The 20679-nt window shown below is 52.0% G+C and overlaps 1 protein-coding gene and 1 long non-coding RNA gene across 7 annotated transcripts in view; one reads left to right on the forward strand and one right to left on the reverse strand.

Moving 5' to 3' along the window:
- Positions 1–1347, reverse strand: part of ADAMTS16 (ADAM metallopeptidase with thrombospondin type 1 motif 16) — a 143934-nt gene extending 142587 nt beyond the window's left edge. For 2 of the 5 annotated variants that reach the window (XM_082723450.1, XM_082723449.1), the window contains exons 1-2: positions 999–1345; positions 809–914 (exon numbers count right to left, since the gene is read on the reverse strand). In XM_082723450.1, coding sequence (XP_082579576.1) covers positions 809–914; positions 999–1130 — 238 coding nt within the window. In that variant the 5' untranslated portion in view covers positions 1131–1345. Of the gene's footprint in view, positions 1–808; positions 915–998 lie in introns of all 5 variants that reach the window. The other 3 variants (XM_082723451.1, XM_082723448.1, XM_082723447.1) reach the window with 3 other exon arrangements.
- LOC309861025 lies at positions 467–8640 on the forward strand. Of its 2 annotated transcripts, none has more exons than XR_014309733.1 (3): positions 467–716; positions 4604–4734; positions 7441–8640. It is a non-coding gene; the product is annotated as an uncharacterized lncRNA (long non-coding RNA). The 2 variants fall into 2 exon arrangements; XR_014309734.1 differs by lacking the exon at positions 7441–8640 and adding an exon at positions 5351–5487.
- The last annotated feature ends 12039 nt before the right edge of the window (positions 8641–20679 follow it).

Genomic DNA, 20679 nt, shown 5'->3' on the forward strand with positions numbered 1-20679 from the left:
AGCAAAGAGCCCGATGCGGGGCTCCATCCCAGGACGGAAGGCAGAGGCTTTAACCCACTGAGCCACCCAGGCGCCCCCATGCACTATATTTCAATGATGTCCCAACTCCCCAAGAATACCCACTTTCATGCTAACACCGTCAGTACTGAGCAAAAACGGCTTGCTCCCGACTCCTGCTCTGTAGTCAGGGTATACAGACAGGCTTCAATTTAAAAAGCCTGAGGAGGGGGCATCTGGGTGGCTTAGTGGGCTGAGCTTCTGCCTTCGGCTGGGGTCACGATCTCAGGGTCCTGGGATCAAGCCCCACATGGGGTTCTCTGCTCGGCGGAGAGCCTGCTTCCTCCTCTCTCTCTACCTGTCTCTCTGCCCACCTGGGATCTCTCTCTCTCTCTTTGTGTCAAATAAATAAATAAATAAATAATCTTAAAAAGCCTGAGGAGGATCAGGAGGGGGCGGAGGGGTGGGGAGAGGACGAGTATGAGCTTTCTAATGTCCAGAATGCATGAATTAGTAAAACCTCTGGAGCTAGTCCTTGCTTTTTAAATGTTCTTATTGAGTGTGTATTCCTTGCTTTTCCGCCTACCGCTCGCGGCAATAACGCGGGTGCGCGTCGGAGATTCACAGGGAGCAGCAACCAGCCTGGTGGGAGTCGGTCGACTCCCCGGCGCTCGCTGGAAGGCGGGAAAGCGAGGCAGCGTCCGGGGCCAGTTCCGGAGGTAGGGTCACCCGGAGGTAGGGTCACCCGCTGCACCTGGGAAGCCGGCGCTACCTGCGGAGGACTTGGAGCCCCTCTTCCCCGCAGACTTACCGTCTTTTTCCATCCAGTCCGGCCGCGCCGCGGAGCCTGGAGGACGCCAGACGCTCGGGCTCCCCGGCGAGGTCCGCGCGGGTCCCACGGAGCACGCAGGTGCCTGCTGGAAAACAGCGGCCACACCTCGGTGAGACCGGACCGCCGCCCGGGAGCCGCGGGCACCCCGCCCCCGCCGTCGGGGACTCACCTGCACCGCCACCTGCGCCAGCAGCAGCGCGCACAGCGCCGCGCAGCCGGGCACCCGCAGGGCCGCGCCGCCCCTCGCGCCCCACGCCCCGCGCCCGCGCGGCGTCCCGGCGAGGAGAACGCGCCGCTCCATCCCCGGGCGCTCCAGGTGGCGGGGCCCGCGGGATGGCCCCGGCCCGGCGGCTGCAAGTGGGCACCGAGGACCCGGGCCGGCCGGCGCGCAGCAGCTTCCCGCGGCGCCTCCGCCGCGCGCGCGGGGTTATCACGGCGGCTCGGGGCGGCGCGGGGGGCGGCGGGGCGGCCGCGGCGGCGGGGGCGGCGGCGGAGCACCAGCCCGCAGCGCGGGAGAGCGGCGGGCGAGGAGGGAGCGCAGGGGAGGCGGCGAGGATCGGCGACGAGGGGAGGAGACGAGGGAGCAGGAGGAGTCGGCGGGGCGGGGGGCGGGGAGCCGGAGGAAGAGGGCAGGAGGGGAGGGGGGGGGCAGCGGCCGAGGAAAGCGGGCGGCGGGGTGAAACCGACGGGAGGGCTGGGAGGATCCCTGCGGCTGGGCGGTGGCCCCGAGGCTCGGAATGTGAGCGGCAGAAGCCACCCCGCAGGTGCCCGCGAACCTGCAGTCGCGCAGCCCCGCGCAGGGACTGCCCGGCCCGCACCCCCAGGGCCAGACACCTGCCGCGGCTGAGCGGGCTGGGCGGCGCCTGGGCCCCACTGGCCTGCCCCTCCCGCTCCAGTGGGAGATCAAGTGCGGGACAGCGGCGGCGCCCAGAGCCTGGTGTGTCTTCTGGGTATGCACAAGCGGTGTAGCTCTGGGCTCCGGAGGTGATGGGAGGGCAGGGGGGTCGAAGAAGCCAGGTCTGTCTCCTGGTCGGTCCTGGGATGTCCAGGCGCTCCTGGCCCCGGGCCACCCGCCCTGAAGAGCCTGTGTGCCCCGCTGCTGAGAATCCGAGTGTAGCCAATCCATTAGGAGGCCTTGGGGGTGGGGATCCCTGTGAGCCCCGCTGGGGGTCAGGGCTGCAAGGGCCCAGGGAGCCCCAGGGGCTTAAGCCCTGATCTGGCAGTAAGCACAGTGTCCTGTGATGGTGTGTGTGAAGCCATGTGTGTGTGTGTTTGAATGTGAGTGCGGATGCGCCCCAGTACCCACCTGTGCATGCACACGTGTGCGTGTTTACCTGTGTGGGCGTGCGTGCGCGCGTGTGCATGTGTGTTTCCCTGTGTGGGCGTGCACACCTGTGCCGGTGCGTGTTCTCCCCACCTGCGTGGCCTGTGGTCACTGTGCTCCACTGATTGCCCCTTTCCTCCCTGAACGCATACCTCCTGCAGGCCCTGGAGGGCTGGGCTCCTCTTTCTGTGGTTCCAGTGTCCCTCCCATTCACTTTATTCCAGATTTGCGGGTTTTGCACATTTGGAGCGGAAAGTGGAGGGGGAAAGAGTGACTGGCGTCTCTGGTTTCCCTTGCCCAGCCAGCTTTGAGCCTGTCGGGGCTTCTGACCGCCGGCAGTCTGCAAGTGCCAGATATCTGGGGCTTGGAGAGATGAGCCCCCAGGCTGAGCAGCGACCGGCTCGCAGGCTCTCTCTCTTTCTCTCATATTCATTTATTTGAAAACACTCCTTAAAATGAAAACAGTTTTATGAAAAGGGCTGCATCGGGGGTGGTCTTCAAAACACCTGTCACCTCCCCTTCCTGCAGCTCCAGACAAGGAGCTCCCCCAAGGGGAACCAGAGGCTGGTGTGGCTGGGCAGGCCTCGGGGTCTGGCTTGGGTTAGGCAGGAGGCTGCTGTTCCTTCTGTCCAGGGCCTCGCGTACTTGAGAAATACAGATCTCGAACTATTGCTAATTATGTTGAATGTAACTTACATGGGCATCAGGTTTTCCAAGTCTAGCTAAGATCACATGAAGACACCCAGGGTTTTTTTTTTATGTGTTTAAACAGATGGAATGAAAGAAGAATGGCTGGTGTAAAAAGATTCAGTTTTAGGATTTTTTTTTCTTTTTGAGTAATACCCAATGAGCCTCTTTCCATTGGAAGAAACTGTATCCCCTACAGTGACGAGGGTTTTCCAGTTCTTTTAGTGGTTCACTGAATTCCGTGCTCCTCCCAGACCAGGGATGTGTCCTCTATGACATGGAGCAAACTCCGGCCTGGGGCCAGGCGGGGAGCGGAGCAGAGGGAGCCTGCTGGCCTGGGGACGAGAAAGGCCTTGAAACAAGGTGGAGGGGGTGGGAGTTGTGATTTCCAATAAAGTACATATAGTTGGTCTTTCCATTTCTGCCATGGAGCTCCTAAAATCCTTGGAATTTCCTAAGAAAAGAGACCCCCAAAGGGGCTTTTTGTTATCCTAACAAGGTGACTTTGCATGGGCTGCAGGGGCTGGAGGCCTGGAGTGCCGGCCTTGCCTGGAGAAGGCTGGAGCTTTCAGTCCCCTTCCTGACCCCCTTTCTCTCCCGGAAGAGGAGACTCTATCTGGGGCTTAGTTCCATCACGCATGGCCAGTGATTTCATCAATTCTGACTATATAATGAAGGTCCATGAAAACCTCCAAGGAACAGGGTTCAGAGAGCTTCCCAGGGTGAACAGGTAGAGAAGCAGGAACAGAGAGCTTCGGAGACTGGACAGACGCCCCGTGCCCTTCCCCGAGACCTTGCCCAATGCCTCTCTTCCACCTGGCTCTTTCTGACTTACATTCTATTATAATAAACCAGTGACCTGGGGAGTAAAATGTTTCTCTAAGTTCTGTGAGCCACTCTAGCAAATCAATTGAACCTGCGGAGTGGGCCCTTCCAAGCCACAGCCATTTGACAGGTAACAACCAGATTCGAAATCGGTATCAGAAGTGGGGGTGGGGTGAGATCTCTGCTCTCTGACTTGACTTGCGGTGGGGTCAGCGGGGTCTGGCCCCACAGTCCTTTTTTAAAAGAGGCTTTATAGGCTTACAAGTGGAAAGAGTATCTCCACAGTGTGAGACAATAGCATATTCAGAAACAAGAAAAGGCCGTGTTTGATGTCAGAAGACTTAAATTCCCGAAGTGAAAGATGAGGGCAGGGCCTGTGTCTTGTGGACGATCTGACATTTAGAGCTGACCTTGAAGTCTGACTTAGTGCAATTTAGGAAACAGGAGCTGCCGGAATAACCATTTTTCCAGAGTGGGCCACAGGGGGGATGCAGGCCCTGTGTTTCCTCTGGAGGCCCACGGGAGTCCGGGCTGGACCCGAGCCGCTTGCTAAGGCTAAGAGGCTATCACAGCTTTGGTCTGTGAGCCCAAGGGTCCATCAGAAGCCCCCGGGCCTCAGTGTCACATTCAGAGGCTGAGTCTGCTACTGGCTACGCTCCAGAAGCTGGTCTCCTCCCTTACTTTGAGACTTGACTCTTAGCAAGAAGCCAACGGGAAACTGGGAAGCAATGCAACAGAGAAGGTTCGATTCCTACCGGCAAAGCGTGGCATTAATAAGCCCCTTTCCCTTTATCATTAAACACCTAGAAATTTAGCTCAACTATTAGTTTAGATTATTATATAAAGTATAATGATTTAATGTTATAATTATTATTTATGATAGGTTTATAGTCATTATTATACACAGATTTTTTTCTCTTTTGTTTTTTATTTTACAGACAGAAAAGAGCAGAGGGAGAGAGAATCTGAGGTCGGCTCCATGCCCAGTGTGTGAGCCCAATGCAGGGCTCGAACTCATGATCCTGAGAGCATGACATGACCTGAAGTCAAGAGTCGGAAATCAAGAGTGGTGAGTACTTGATGAGTGAGTAAATTACTCTCCGTGTGTTTCCCTTCCAATCTGTCTCCTCTACTGCAGGAGTCCACGTTCTTGTTTCACGGAAGGCAAGTCCTTTTCCAAACAGGAAGTAACAACAGTTTCAAGAAACTTAATTCTGCCTCCTGAAGGAGGTTATGTTGAAGCCCCGCAAAAACAGAAAGTTGCCCCCAAATCAAAATGGCTGCCAGAATGTTTCAGGGAAGAGGATTTCAGACTAAGTAACCTATTTCCTCTCTTCCCAACCCTCCCTCCCGAGCCTTTTGTTTCAGAAACCCCCTTCCGCCCCATCCTTCTGACTCAGGAGGCTTGCCTGCCCTCAATCGCAGGCAGGAGCTGTCCGCACTGATGGCCGCCTGCAGCCTGCCTCAGTGGACCCTGTGCGTCCTCTTTAAGCAGCCATCATGGTGGGTGTGATCTGGTTCCTGGGGTCACACAGGCCTCTTCTGGGTCAGGTCCCACTCGCCTCTCCAACATGCCTTTGCCAAGCAACCGTCTGCTCTCTTGTGGTCTCTGTATCTCTCTGGAACATAAAAATTGTCATTCTCTGTGGCCACAGCTGCCAGTGTTTCTCCCATTTCTGCCTTAGGTTTTGTTAACAGATTTGAGGGATCTCCGCTCATACACACCTTATGCACGGCCAGCTCCTTTCCCTCTGCCTCCTGTGGGACGCTCATCTGATCTTCATGAATGGACCAGGAACTTCATGGCACAGGATGGCCAGGGTTTCCTTGGGGGGTCGTAGAATCAGAGTAGGGAAGGGATTCTACATGGTCAAGCTAGAGATGGGCAACCAAGGTGGACAGCTGATCTGAAAACAGGTGAGAAATGACAGTGGCTTGGACAGCATGTGACGATGGCTTTGTGGACAAATGAACAACACTAAGTTTATCTAAGAGATAGGATCTGCAGAAGTTGCAAAGTAGATGATTGCACGAATGAGAACAATTTAAGAATAATCAAGATATTATAAGTACGCAACACGCTGCCAAGACAGACAGCAGTGAATGTGGAGCAGAGTTCCAGGTTTTACAGCCTCGTAAAATTCCCAAAGGAAAACTCGCAAAGAAAACCAGCCTCCAGTGGCCAGGCTTCATTTCCCTAAGGTAAGAAAAATACGGTAAATGCATTAACTCGAAATTAAGAAGGCTTTTTGCATTGAATGTTTGAACTTAATGAAACACTCCTTATGTCGCCCTGATTGTCCTCAGTCACCACTAAATACGCCGCGTCTGTAAACAGGTAGAAAAATGAACTCACGAGGAGCAGTAAGTTCTCAGCTGGCCTCTCCACAGTTGTCTTGACCTGACGGAGGCCACAGGCTTCAGGGAGCATCTGGGAAGCAAGCGGGGAGAGCGAGCGGTTGGAAGAGAAATCGTTGATAAAGACGCTGAGGAGCTGCTTGTGGGCCTGGTCGTGCCCTCTGGGACCTGCTCCCCTGAAGGAAATGTTTGGCCAAACCAAACAGTTGCATAGCCTGTGAGGCCTCCAATACTACAACAAAACCCCAAAGCCCACCCCAAGCGCTCTCCGCATGTACGTTTGCTGCCCTTGATGACATCCGCAAGGTTCCTGGACTTCCGGTGTGCTCCTCCCCCAAACCTCGGGCTTTCCAGCCACCCCCCCACCCCGTTTTGAAGGCCTCCATCTAGGCACTACCACAGGGACCCACCAAACGAGGGGCACAAGCTCCCGAGAGGGAAGGGGGCTAAGAGAGGTCATCAGGCCCGGCGTCTTCTTCCAAACTCCCCAGCTGAATGAGTGACCCCTTCCTGGGGACACCGAGTGGCAGTGGCAGAGGGGACGGAGAGGAGCCCCAGAAGTCCACTTCCCAGAGCTCCCCTCAAGAAGAGAGGGGGGAGCATGTTCTCTAACCGTATGGAAAAAAAAGTTCAAAAACACTCTTATTGGAAGGAGTTTCTTGTTAATCATGTCCCTTTCTTGGACTGCGTCCTGTCCCAGCACATTCACGGACCGGGTCCTGACAACAGCAGGGCAGAGACAGAAAACGTCGCTCGGGGCTGTCATTGTGTAGGAATGGGGAAGCCCTTCCTAGTAAATCTAAGGAAAAGCAGGAACAGTGTGAGTCTGGAGGAGGCACCATCAGAGAAGAAAATACCCAGAACATTGCTTTTCGGACAGCGCGTGGGGAAGAGCCAGCCTCTTCTTCCCCAACTGGAGGAGACACGTTTTTTAATGAATTTGGAATGAATTACTAGAACAAGGAAATGAAGGAGACATATAATACATGGCCCTCATTTTTTAAATTAATGGATTCAAATGACATTAAGTGACAGTCAAATTCCTTGGACAGCGTCTAGCTGCTGCTCTCTGCATTTTCCCTGGCACATAGCAGTGAGCGTCCGTCCACCCCCGCTGCCTGGTCCGGGAAGCAGGTGTAGTCCGGCCGGGCAGGGAGTCTGAGTCCACCTGTGGGCTGGCACCTGCCATCTGGGGCTGGCCCGGGGCCCTCCAGAGTGCACCCAGCACCCCCACTGCTTCTCTCGTTTCCCTTTTATAATCATCAGATTTCTTCTTTTCCATTTTTCTTCCTTCCCTTTCCCCCCAGATCCTCCCCCCCACAAATGTATCCACACAGTGAATCCTCCAGTGAATTCCTGGATGACAATCCCAGCTTCCAGACTTAAGGTCACCTGGTGTCCTTTCTGCTGTGTCCAGTCAGGTCATCAGGACCTTTCCCGCTGAACCGATCTCTCTGGGCTGCACTGCCCCTCTTCCCCCGGCAGCCACAGGAGTGGAGGTCACTGTGGAGCAGCGTGTCCTCCAAGAAGAGGATGGAAGGTTGGAGCAAGTCTGACTGTCACTGGGGAGGGACAGCAGGCACGAACAGTACAATGTGTCTCTGTTCCCTGAGTCATGACAAGGGGGACTTGGAATTAAATGCCCAAACCACAGCATTTTTTTTTTCTTTCAAACGTATCACTGTTGTGATCTGGTATTTGCTTTTGCAGAGGAGAGCAAGTCCGCAAGCTAGTTTGGTTTTATGTTCGTGGTAACCTGTCTTGCTCTTCAGCCTGGGTCCTCTTAGGCGTAACCCGCGTCTTGGCGTTTTCTCAGGATGTGTCTGACTTGCATTTTGTCGGTTCGTTTGCCTGGAATACCGTGGGTATGTTTTGTTTGTTTTGTTCTTCCAGCTTTGGAGAGATCTAGATACTAATGTGTTTATTATTCGGGAGATATGGTATTACATGAGGAGTGTTTAAAATAGGTAAATGGAGTTTGGATAACTTTTGACATTACAGAACTACAAAGACAATTATGGAAAAAGTCAGCATATATGCCTATGTATGTATAACTAAATGAGGCTAATAAAAGTACTGGGTTTCATATTCCACATAATATTTTCAAGAAAAAGGGAAGAAGGGGCAGAAAAAAGCAAAATGAAATTTTCCTGGAAACGCCATCCTACGGATGAACGAATCTGCTTTATACACATGTGCTCCTTTATTCATAACTTCGAATATCAGAGAATGAAGCTAAAATCCTTTTATAATGCTGGTGGCAAAGATAAGAAGAATATATGAAGAGAGAAAAATAATGAGATTTTAAATATATAGAAAAAAGACAGGCTAACAACAGAAAAATGAAAATGAGAAGGCACAGGAGTGACAAGAGAAAACATAAAAAAAAATCCTTCAAATAGATAAAATTTGCTTATTATGAAACAACATCTTAACCCTTGAAACTAACTGTCAGGTATGCATAAAGGAAAAATATCAAAAACCAAAGTCGAAGATTCTGTTGTGGAAGTAAAATTCAACAATATGCACTTAAAAGTACACATATACTTCTAAAGAAAGCTTAAATATTAAATTAACCATTTGATCAACATTGAATTAAATTAAAATCTTTGTCAGGAAAATATAAGGTGGAGAATGCCAGGATTGGACCCTGGGCATGTCTCCTAACTTGAAGGACACTTCATTTTCCCGTCCTTCTAGTGGACACAATAAAGGTAAAACCTACTCCAGCTGGGTAGGAGGATGAGAGTAGTTAGTATTTATGAAGGACCGAGAACAATGCCCAGGATGTAGCAATTGCTCCGTACGTTTAGGAAATTTTCAGTATGAATGGAATTTAATGCATTTAAATGAAAAATAATACATACTAAATGAAAAAAAGGGGAAAAGTGGAGTTGGCAGTATCAGGTCAGTAAAGACCCAATCCAGCATGAACATCAGTGTTTCCCTTGCTCCAACGTTTGCTTCCAAATCCAGTCGATTTGCATGGGAAAGTATTCCAGCGATTCTTCCAGAAGAAAGATTGCATCTCTTGAACAGAATTTAGCATTTCTGCAGACTGAAGGCCAAAAACTGCACAGTAAATCTGTTGTGACCAATCTGATTCCGTTTTCCCATATCACATCTCATTTGTAAGTACCTTGAATAACCAGAAAAACTGCTCACCAGCCTCGGAAAGCTCATGGGAGAGGAGAACCCAGTCTTGCTCTTTGCAAAAGAATCTGGGGAAAGTCTGGATAATTTCCAGAGATAAAGCATCGCGTCTACACTGTCACAAACACCAGTTTGTACTGTGCTTAATGGCCTGGGACAGATTCCAGTGGAAAACCCTGCCCTGTACAACTAATTAATGTCATGACTCCGTTATTGAGCAATTTCTGTTCAGCTGTCTCCTTCTATCTTTGTGAGACGAAAAAATCCAAGTTCCCAGATTATGAAATTCCAAATCGGTAACCACATGATAACTATTTTACAGACTAGGACCAGAGCATTTATCACCACCTTTGTAATGCGACTTTTTTTTTAAAATTTAAATTTAATTAGCCAACATAGAATCCCTCATTAGTTTTTGGTGTAGTTAGCATTGCTTTTATGGGCAAAACTAGCTGTGGGTGTGTGAAATCCCCAGGATACAAATGATCCTGTTGACTCCGGATAAGCGAGTCCTCATTTTGGGGGGAATCTGAATTCACGATTTTTGCCGCAGAGCGCCAGCAGCAGTGGGTCCATCTCCTGCTTTCTCCACCTGTTCCCTCCAAAGAACCAGTGGGTTTGGCTGGTGTTTCTGAAACTTGGCGAGTGTACAGACGGGATCGCATCCTTCAGCACAATGTGGAATTAAACTGAATGTATAATAAGTAAGACAAATTAAATCTTTCAACTCTAGCTGCCTCGGACGTTGGGCAGGCCCCTCTTAGCAGGGAGAGACACTCCGTGGAGGTCAACGCACACCGTAAGGAGTCAATTTGCAGAAGAAAGCACAGCTGATCAGACAGTCTTGGCAACACCATGATTTTCTCTGTCTTTTCACGTCTTAAGACTCATCACACGCCCCTTCCTGGAGCAGATGATCCTGGCCTATCCCCTGACCCAGCATTCTTCTCTCCTACCCTGTCACCTGGCTCGCAGCTTCTGTTCCCCAGAGCGCCTGGCTCACTGCTTGTTCGCTCCCGTGACATCTGCTTGCTCTGCGTCTCTCCCTCTCGGCGGCCCAGCACCGGGCAGGCCCCATCCCTGCTAGCTGCCGCCAGGAGGGAGCAGGTCCCCCTTCAACTGTCTTTCACCGTTCAGGAGGCTCGAAGACATCCGTGCTTCTCACACTGTCCTGAGCGGTAACGGAGGAGCTTGTATCTTCCGGCCTGTCCTGAAAAACCTCACACTCTGACCCTTCGGCACGTCTTTTTAGACAGTTAGCAGAATTTTGACGTTCAATCTCTGGGTCCTTCTTCCTGTCCAGATCCTGGGCCCCTTACACAGAGAAGACAGTTTGAAAGTTTGTACTGCAGAACACAAAGCAGGTTCTAGGCTTTCAAGGTCAGTCCACACATTTGAAATGATGTAGGCGTCTCCTTTGCCCTGCTTCAGGGCAGAGTCAGGATGCAAAGGAGGAAAGGTGGCTCAGGTCCAGGAAACGGTCCAAACCAGGGAGGGAGGCCAGGGTGCAGAGCTGGGGCGGAGTAGCCCAGCGGAGGAGGAGGACGGAGTGGCTGCGGGGGGTGGGGGCTGCCCTCTGGCATACAGAAAAATGCTAAGAGCAAAGGCCCAACAGACCTGGGGCAGATTTAACAGAGGAGAGTCCGGCGGCCTGGCAGATGTCCCGGCAGGACAGAGCAGTCTGCCCTTCGAGATGCGGCTTGATTTGGAGGACGGGGCATGTGAGCTGCTCCCGCACCTCAGCAACCCGTCCTCTTGTCAGCTTCCTGCTCTGCGGGTGTCCGGTCTAGTGCCAACATGCATGGGGCTCCGAGTCCTGCCATACGGTGGGTTTGCCGATCTGTGCTAACAAAAGCTTCCTCCTGGATGGCTCCGTAGACGCAGATCCAAATCAGAGCCAGCAGAACAGCACCGATGCCGGCAACGTAAACCCTGCCCAGCTCCACAGGGCAGTGTTTGTAAGGGTCTGGGAGTTGTTGGGAGAGCTTCTCGGCCGCCGCACGGTCACCTGCTTCCTCATGGGTGCACGGGATGAAGAATCTGGTGGGGGCTTCCGTGTGTCCTGGACTCGGCTCTAAAATGAAAGAAATTGGGCATGTGGGGGGCTCAGTGCCTGAAGCCTCTGCCTTCGGCTCAGGTCATGATCTCAGGGTTCTGGGATCCAGTCCCGCATGAGGCTCCCTGCTCAGTGGGGAGACGGCTTCCCTCTCTCCCTGTGTCCCTGCCCCTGCTTGCACACTCTCTCTCTCTCTCAAATAAATGAAATCTTAAAAAAAAAAAATAAGAAGAAAGTAATGTGTGGGCTGTGAGCTTGCGGTTAAGAGAGAGTAAAAACAGAGGAGCTAGTCTTCACTGGGGAGGAACCTACTGAAAAAGAAAACTGCTTCCTTTCATAGAGTAATAATATTTATGGTTTTTTTCTTTAATGTGCTTCCTTTTCTCTGCATTCCTTGATGTTTCTTTTTGATTACTTCTTAAGCTGAAAGTCAAGTTCGTATACTAAATGCCAGCTGCTTTAGGTCATTTCTCAGCACGCCTCAGCCTCGGTCAGTTCCCATTGTCCCTGACCAAGGGACCCATCTGACATCATCGGGCCTGGCCTCCAAGCGCTCTGGCCTCGGCCCTCCTCATCCCTGTCAGCTCCCCTGCTTGTCCTCTCTAGCCCCCGGAACAGCCCTCCCTGGTTATGTGGCGCAGCCCCTACGTGGAGGCCCGCCCTGTGCCCTGGGCACCTGGTTCCGTCCCGGGTGGGCCCGCCCTCTCCCACCCGCTGCCTGTCTGGTGGTCTGGTTCGGCTCCCTTGAGCCGGGCAGGAGTGAGCAGGGCAGGCAGCTGCCTGGTCCCCCAGCAGAGCAGACGGCTCAGCCTGGATGTCGGGAGGGTCTCAGGGAGAGCCTTGCACGACGTGCCGTCTTCATACACAGTCTGGACAGCAGCAACACCTGCTTCTCGGGGACCTGGCTGAAGTCCACAGAGAACGTAGCATGTCGCAGTGGTTTCATCCCGGCCACTTTCCTGGGGTGAGTGTGGCCAGGCTTCTGTCTCCCTCTGCAGTGGTAGCAGGTGGCCCAGCAGGATCTGCAGGGCGCCTCTCGGATGCACCCCAGCCTGGAAGGCCCAGCCCAGGCCCAGGCCTGAAACTCTGCTGCAGACCTGTATCCTCCAGCCCCCATCAGCCCTGGCATTGTGCTGCGTCCGTGCATGGCCCAGCCTTCCCGGGGGCAGATTTCCGCTCTGCCACTGGCCTGCCTGTGGCCTCAGGAAGCATCACCTTGAACCTTCCCATGCCTCGGAGGTGGGAGAGCTGCCTTGTCTTGGCATCTTGTGGGAGGCAGATACTGGGAGTGGGTCAGAGACTGGACACAGCCACAGGCCAAGTTCAGGAATCGGCTGGGACACGACCCAGCCTGGAAGGCCTCCGGTAGCAAGCCTGTGGAAGGAGGAGCTGAGAAAGCAGCTTCCCAGGGCAGAGCCTGGGGCGGCCGGGTCCACCGCGCCGGCCCTTCCTCCCAAGGCCACCGTTCGGATGAGCACATCCTCCTCCCCGATGAGAGGAGACAGACGGAGACCAGCCGGAGTGTTTGCGCGCAGCCGCCTTCAGGGAGAAGACTAGCCGTCGGGCTCCTGTGCGGACGAGGGAATAGCTCAACCCGGTTTCCCTTTCTCCGTTCGTTGCTGTGAAGCGTTGTGATCCCCGGGATGTTTCGGTCCTGGAGGACCATTTCTGCTTCTGCATCCACTGCAGGAGGGGCCACTGGCCTTCCTGTCTCACTCAGGCCCCTGGCAGAGGGAGACCGCTGCCCTCCGGGGCTGTGGCACCTGTCCGACCCGCCCATTAGCTCAGTCCCCTCCTAGTTTGTCAACACCTGGTCAGGAGGCAGGAGGCCACGTGGTGAACTGAGCAGGGCAGTGCAGTGTCAGGACTGATGGAGCTGTGACCGGGAGCAGCAGGGCTGAAGCCTGCCGCCAAGGACCCAGCACGGAAGGGTCCCCCCGAGGCTGGGGTTCCTGCCTCCATAGGGGAGCATTTCAGCCCCTGGGAAGCGGGGAGTTGGCTGTGTCGTCCGGGTCACGGCGCTCCCCCTGCGACAGCACATACTCCTCTGTCCTGTGGATCCACAAAGCCGCCCATCGGCGAAGCCATCCTCGGGGGCTCTGCAAACCGAAGCCATAATGGATCACTTCATTTGTAGGTAATTCGTTCGCCAGACATCTCCTGAGCACCTAGTGTGTACCAAGCCTTCCCTGTGCAGAAGCAATCATTGAATCCAGTGCTTGGGAGACCAGGCTTGGGGGAGCAGCGTGCATGTTTCTGGAGCCCGCGGACAGGCCACGGCCCCACAAGAGACTGGCACTACCCCAGTTTGCTCCTGGAACCCCGGGTGCCCTTCAGAGCAGCACTGGGGCCACCAGCCTGTCCCTTCCTGGTGCCTGCACCAAACCCTGGGCCACAGGAGGTTCGAGGACCAGATAGCCAGGGCACTGTCCTGAAGCTGCGCTCGCCTAGACCTGGGGCTACGTGGAAGCAGCTGGTCGCCTCTGTGCCTCAGTGTCTTCCCTAAGGAGCAGTTGGACATGATCATGGGACCAGCCAGTAACTTGCAGGGATTACCTGAGTTTCCACGTGCAGACACTCGGAGTGGGACAGCCCTTCCCTGTTGTCACAGCGACAACCACCCACTGCACTTAACACACATTCACTCTCACAGCGCTGGAGGCCAGGGGCCCAAAGTCAGTGTCGAGGGACTGAGATCCGTCCCCTCTCTGCCTCTGTGGTCACGTCCTTCCCTCTCCCGGGTTTGGTCAAAGCCCCCCCGCCACGTAGACCTGTGTTTGCATGTAGCCCCATCTGAACCATCCCAGCGAGTCTTCCCAGGCCAGGGTCCTTTGCTGGAGCGCATCTGCAGGGACCTCCTTTCCATAGAAGGTAACAGTCACGAGCTCTAGGAGACAGGGCCTGATGTCTCCAAGGCCATGATATGGTCATCACCAACAGCGGGTGCTGGACGTGTGCTCCCCGTTCTTCACATTACCTGTCTCTCCCGGCGGGAAAGCGAAGTGCACCCACAGTAGATCTTGGAGAGTGATCCGGATATTTCCCGTGTCCAGGAGCGCTTCTGCTGGGACACAAATAGTTTTCAAATGATGCCATTCCTGTCCCAGCACCTGTCTCTGTAGGTGTAGCGTGCCTGCCTCACTCAGGCCAAGGTCAGCGGCTGGTGTGGCCCTCTGATGTGACTACATGGGACCCACCTTGGTTTCAAGTCAAGGGCATCGCTGTGAAGCCAGTGCCCCCTGGAGACATGTCTCCACACAGCTCCCATGAGGTCACCAGCCTGCTGGGCTGTGCCCACTAAGATCTGTGACCCCAGACACTGCTGCTCCCCAAAGCCCATCCCTATGAGTGTTGCCAGGCTGTGCACAGAAGCCGGAGTTTCAGCAGAACATCCACCAGATCTTCCTTCTCCGCCCCAGCTCAGGTCTTAGAAAGCACCAGAAGAAAGAGATCAGAAGTTAGTTTTCTTCAGGCAGTGCCTGGGTGGGTGCCAATGGGGGGCCGCAATCAGGAGTTACTCATACTTTTCTGGAAGGACTGACTTTATACACTCACACCCAGTCACATAGATTGTCTGGAAAACTGCAAATTGCGGGCCTCCCTGACAGGGACAGAGCCCACCCCTCCCAGAAACAGAGGACTTGCGCTCTCTATAGAAAAGAGAGCTCCAAGCGTGCACAGAGAAGCCCCGCTTGCTCCCTGTACCCCAACAGCTCTCAGGTTACCCCTGCTTGCCGGGGATGAGAGGGTGTGGAGGCAGGTGGGGACCCCATGGATGGACGTTCCTTCTGCTGCAGGAAAACAGGGCTGCCCTCGGCAGTGTGCGGTGAGGGAGGGATCTGAGAGGCAAGAGGTTGGGAAAGGAGGTGGCCAGCTAGGGAGGGTTGGGTGCACCCCCAAAGTCTTGACCCCTGCTCCCTAGGGAGCCCTGTGGTGTTACTGGCTGGTGGCAAGGGGCGGCCCCCGCACGGGTTTGCCTGTAGTGACTGGAAACCTCTTTTCAAGGGGGAAGCTGGCGCTCAGCACCGGCTGATCTTACCAGCACCTCTGGCAAGATGCAGAAATCCCTAGTTAATTGCTGGGGACCATCCAGGCTTGGGTTTGAAAAGTATCTGCTCAGTCAAAGGTTCACCCTGGATTTCGTTATCAGCCACAAGCAGGGAGGGTTCAGGGTTGGATGCAGAAAGACTTCCTATTCCCCGAAGGAGACCAAAACCTCTCCTGGGTTGGTGAGATGCCCCAGGGAAGAAGGACAGGGGAGGGGGCTGGTGGCCAGCGGGGAATGTAAGCTCAGGTACCATACGGGCTGGTTGTACAGGGACCGTGGCATCAGAGCTGCACGGGTCAGAGGCAGACGGGTGCCCGGAAGCCCTTGGATCCTAGAGCAAGGGGGGCTCCCTGCAGGGTGTTCGGGGAACTCGGGGAGTAAGGGACTGCTCCACTCCTGGGGCAGAAGCCCTCCTGAGACGGAAAGAGAGGGAAAGCCCCGAGAGAGTGAGTCACCCTAGAGGGGTCAGGTGTGTATTTTAAACTTCTACAACCCTTGAACCTTAAAGCAGGTCTAGAGTTCATTCTTGTTTCGCTTATTTTCAGTTGTGTGGCTGCAAGCTAGGGAAACTGAGAGCTTGTGCACAAGGTGAACTCTGACGGAGAGAAAACAGAAAGGTGCCTTTCCTCTGTGCATCATGGTTATTTCGGTTACTTTGGAACGTGCGGCGCAGAGCTCCAGCTGGGAGGTGGTGGCTGGAGACGCAGCTCCCACAAACCCTTGCAGGTGCCCCGGGGACACTCCCCTGTGGGCGGGGGCGGCAGGGAAGGAGGCAGCCCTTTGCTTTAACCAGCTTGGGGCTCAACAGGGAACCTTGGTGGAGTTCATTCTCCATGCTTGTCTCTGTAGACCCCCTCGACCTATTTTTCTGGAATGTTCTTCTGCCCCTGTGGAATATCAAACGGTGATGAGGATGTGCACCGTTGGGCGGCTCCCTGACATTTCTTTTCATTTCAGCCCCATCCCTATTTCTCATCTTTGTTGATCTCCCACCGTACACACCTGAAAAAGAAACGTGCCCTCGAACACCCACTGGAGCATTGCATAATCTTCAGGGCTAGACGCAAGGCCCCGCAGATCTGATCTGTGCAAATGCCTTTCTCCTCAGGCGCCTGGCTCCTGGGGAGGTGAGCCTCCCCCTCCACCGTGTGCAGAGTCAGCCCGGAATGATTTAATTCCCTTAGCTGCAGGAGGGCCGAGCTGCAGCTTCTCGGAAAGGACAGGGTCTGACTGAGCACATCTTTCCTTAGAGCCTGTCTGCCCTTCATCCCCCGTGCCCTCGGCAGTGCCGTCCGCACGAGGCGCAGAGGCTAATCTGCTCCCCTGGGTTTGGGACTGTCCTATCGGGGAGGCTCTGTTGTCCCTGTTTTATGTTCAGAAGGACTTTTTTTCCCCCAAATTTCACAAGCTCACCATCTGTCTTAAAATTTTTCTTTTGGTTCTAGAGCACAAAAAATTTCCCATTGCTCAGGGATTACATGTAATAACTAGTTTCCAAAGGTGGAGTACCGCACATTCGCCAGAGCCTTTAAACTTTCATTAGTGACTCTAGTATAATCATTTCCCGTAGGGCGATACATTTCAGATTTCTCTGAGACCGTAAAAAAGTTAAAAAAAAAAAAAAAGATTTTGACACAGTTTTAATGAGCCAAGTTAAGATTACTGTGAGTAATCTTAAGATTACTGTGAAGCATTGCCAGACAGAAGTAAGCTGGTGGACACAGGATATTTGAAGGAATGACGTACAGGGCAAGATGGAGTCCCTCACGCCAACCAGGAGCTCTCGTCAAGTGGTGACTTTAGATTTCTAAGAGCATCACGGCTGCCCAAACCTGTCCCGGTGGAGGACACACTCAGAACCAACAACCAGCAGAACCAGAGGAGGTCTGCAAGGGCCTGCAGCTAATTAACTCCCTTTAAAAGGGAGGATTTTTGCAGCAGAATGTCAGACTTTCTTGACTCTGATCACATCAAAAGCCAGGTACTGCCCAAGTCTCTGCCTGACTGATCTCTGGAGAATAGCCATCCTCTGCTGTCTGAAGGTCATAAGCAGCAGGGGGCGGGGACGGGGCGGGGGGTGGGGGGAAGCTGACCCTGACCCAGACTGGACCGAGGCCTCACTTCCACTGTGCACTCACGGACTGACTCTGCGTTTGGGTCCTTAACTTGTCTTGTTTCTTCGGTGACTTTGTCTTCTGCTTGGATTCGCGTGCCGTGTAAGAGGCCAAGACAAACGTGTGGTGAGATGTCATGAAATCTGCAATCCTGACCCTGCTTTCTAGTTCTGTTCACCTTGCTTTAGGAGGGAATAACGCTGACATGACAAAGGCACGACTCGTGTGTGCACCTTCATACCATGCGGATGACATGCCCATTTCCCCCAAACAATCCAGAAATCAGTGAATCCAGATTGCGAGGCCCACAAAATAATCAGCTGGCATTGACTGGCTGGGCTCTAACTATTAAACACAAGTTTCAGGTCATTTACTCTTTCCCGAGTGTAGCTATGATTGTATCTGCTAAGCCATGAAAACTGAGGCTTGACCTGTGGACACTCCTTCTTATGGGTGAACTTTTCGCTCCTGGAACAGAGCACATTTCTGGAATGATCTGGGCCTCTCTTCTTCTTGGTTATGTTCCTTTTCTCTGTGCATCTTTTGAATCCAGTTTCTTCCTAGGCAAGTAGACACGAGCACGGCCTGGTCTGAGCTTGATTCCCAGGAGTCTGGGATTGGAGGTGGCATTATAGAGGAGCTTTTGTTCCTGAACCAAAGTGGGTCCACCCTTCTGGAGTCATAAACAAAGACCACAGCAGGTGGAGTTGCCTCACAAGGTCACTTGTATTTGAAGCAAATTGGGAGAAAACAAGGAATGATTTCCAAAGTCGTGACTCCCTGAACAGGGGTCAACCGTCTCCTTTTATTGGGGATTGGGATGAACATTCAGAGGGTGACCTTGTATATAGACCACACTTTCCTTATCTATTCATCTATCTGTGACACCTGGGCTGCTTCCATGTCTTGGTTATTATAAATAATGCTGCTATAAACATAGGGATGCTTATATATTTTCAGATTAGTGTTTTTGTTTTCCCTAAGTAAATATCCAACAGAAGAAATAGTGGACCTTTTGATATTTCTGTTTTTAATATTTTGAGGACCCCTCAGGCTGTTTCCCACGAAGGCTGCCCTGGCTCACATTCTTACTAACAGTGCATGGAAGTTCTTCCTTTTCTACATCCTTGTCAACACCTGTTGTTTCTTATCTTCTTGATTCTAGCAGTTCTCAGAGGTGGGAGGTGATATCTCATTGTGGTTTTGATTGACGTTTCCCTCGTGGATACTGATGAGCATTTTTTTTCATGTGTCTGTTGGCCATGTGCATGCCTTCTTTAGAGAAATGTCTATTCAGGTCCTCTGCCCATCTTTTAAACAGATTGCTTGTTTTTTTTTTTTTGTTGTTGTTGTTGTTGAATTGAATGGGTTCTTTATATATTTTGTATATTAACCCCTCCTTAGATATATCACTTGCAAATATCTTCTTCCTTTCAGGATGTCTTTTTGTTTTTTTGATGGTTTCCTTCACAGTGAAAAAGCTTTTTATTTTGGTGTAGTCCCAATAATTTATATTTGCTTTTATTTTCTTTGCCTTAGTAGGTGTACCTAGAAAAAAATCGGCTGTGTCTGATGTCAGAGAAATTACTGCCTGTGCTTTCTTCTAAGATTATTATGATTTAAGGTCTCACATTTAGGTCTTTAATCCATTTGGAGTTTATTTCGGTGTGTGGTCTAAGAAAGTGGTCCAGTTTCGTTCTTTGGCATGTGGCTGCCCAGTGTTCCCAGCACAGTGATTGGAAAGACTATCTTTTGCCCGTTGTATAGACTTGCCTCCTTTGTCATAATTAATTGACCATAAAAATGTGGGTTTACCTTTGGGATTGTTATCCTGCTCCATTCATCTCTGTGTTTATTTTGGTGCCAGTACTGTATTGTTTTGAAGACTGTAGTTTGGTAGTAAATCTGGAATTATGATACCTCTGGCTTTGTTCTTTTTTCTCAGAATGACTTTGGCAATCCAAGAGCTTCTGTGGTTCCATATAAATTTTATTATTATTTGTTCTAGTCTTGTGAAAAGTGCTGTTGGAATTTTGGAAAGGGATTACCTTGAATCTGTAGATTGCTTTGGGAGGTATTACACAGCTACAAAAAGGAGGAGACCGTGCCGTTTGAGGCAACACGGATAGATCTAGAGGTATTATGCTAAGTGGAATAATTAAGACTGAGAAAGACCAATACCATATGATATTCCACTTATAGATGGAGTCTAAAAATGAATAAACAACAACGAAAAAGGCAGAATCAGAACTATAAAAACAGAGAACAAAAGGATGGTTGCCAGAGGGGGGCTGGGAGAAAAAATGGTTGAAGGACCATGGGAGACACATGTCTCCGGTTACAGAATAAGTCACGGGAATAAGGAACGGGAATACAGTCAATGATACTGTAATAGCGCTACAGTAGGCCAGACAGGAGCTATATTTGTGGTGATCATAGCATCATATATAAACTTGTCAAATCAGTAATTTATACACTGGTGCTGATGTGCCTTTGTGCATCGACTCTGCTCAAATACACACATACATGCAGACAGACAGACAGACAGACATGATGAAAAAGGAAAGAAGAAGAAGAAACGGATAGCTTGGCAGAAGCTTCTAAGCATTTTCTGAATTCAGGGTGTCAACCTTGTGACACTTTGTGGATTTCATTGAGTCAAAAAAAAAAAAAGGATCTGATTTGAGGAAAGAATTAATCCTTGCAAGCTCAGCAAGACAGCCAGCCCTGGGGGCTGCAGTAGCTGGTTTTGGAAGAGGAACCCAGGTGTCAGTCATGACTGAGGGAGGCCCGAGTGGAGGCAGAAACCCAGCGCCAGCGACGTGGGCGACATCTCTCAGAGCCCTTGCTACGAGCACCCGTCGGTGCTTGGACCACGCACTGGACAGACTGCAGCACCAGCACACATGTGCTTTCTGATGGAGGGCGTGGCGCCCAACCGCACCGCTTTGTCTCAGGGCAGTCGCAGCAACACCACGCAGAGCCTTCAGGAGACAAACCTCCCGGGTTCTGTCCTGCCTTGCCCACCTGGGAGACAGAGTGACTGCTGATTCCTTTCTTTATTGCAAAATCAGACAGCCGATAGAGTCCAAAGACAGATTTCATAGAATTCTTTCTGAATCGTCTGGAAGTCTGAGCTATAACTTGTTCCACCCGGAAAGCACATTGTTTATTTTATTTTATTTTTGTTATTTTTGTATCAACTCAAAAGACAAAAAAAAAAAACAAAAACAAAACAAAACAAAAAACAAAAAGAAAACAAAAAATTTGGCTAAGAAGTGTGGG

The sequence above is a fragment of the Mustela nivalis genome, assembly GCF_964662115.1.
Source record: "Mustela nivalis genome assembly, chromosome: 3".
NCBI lineage: Eukaryota > Metazoa > Chordata > Mammalia > Carnivora > Mustelidae > Mustela > Mustela nivalis.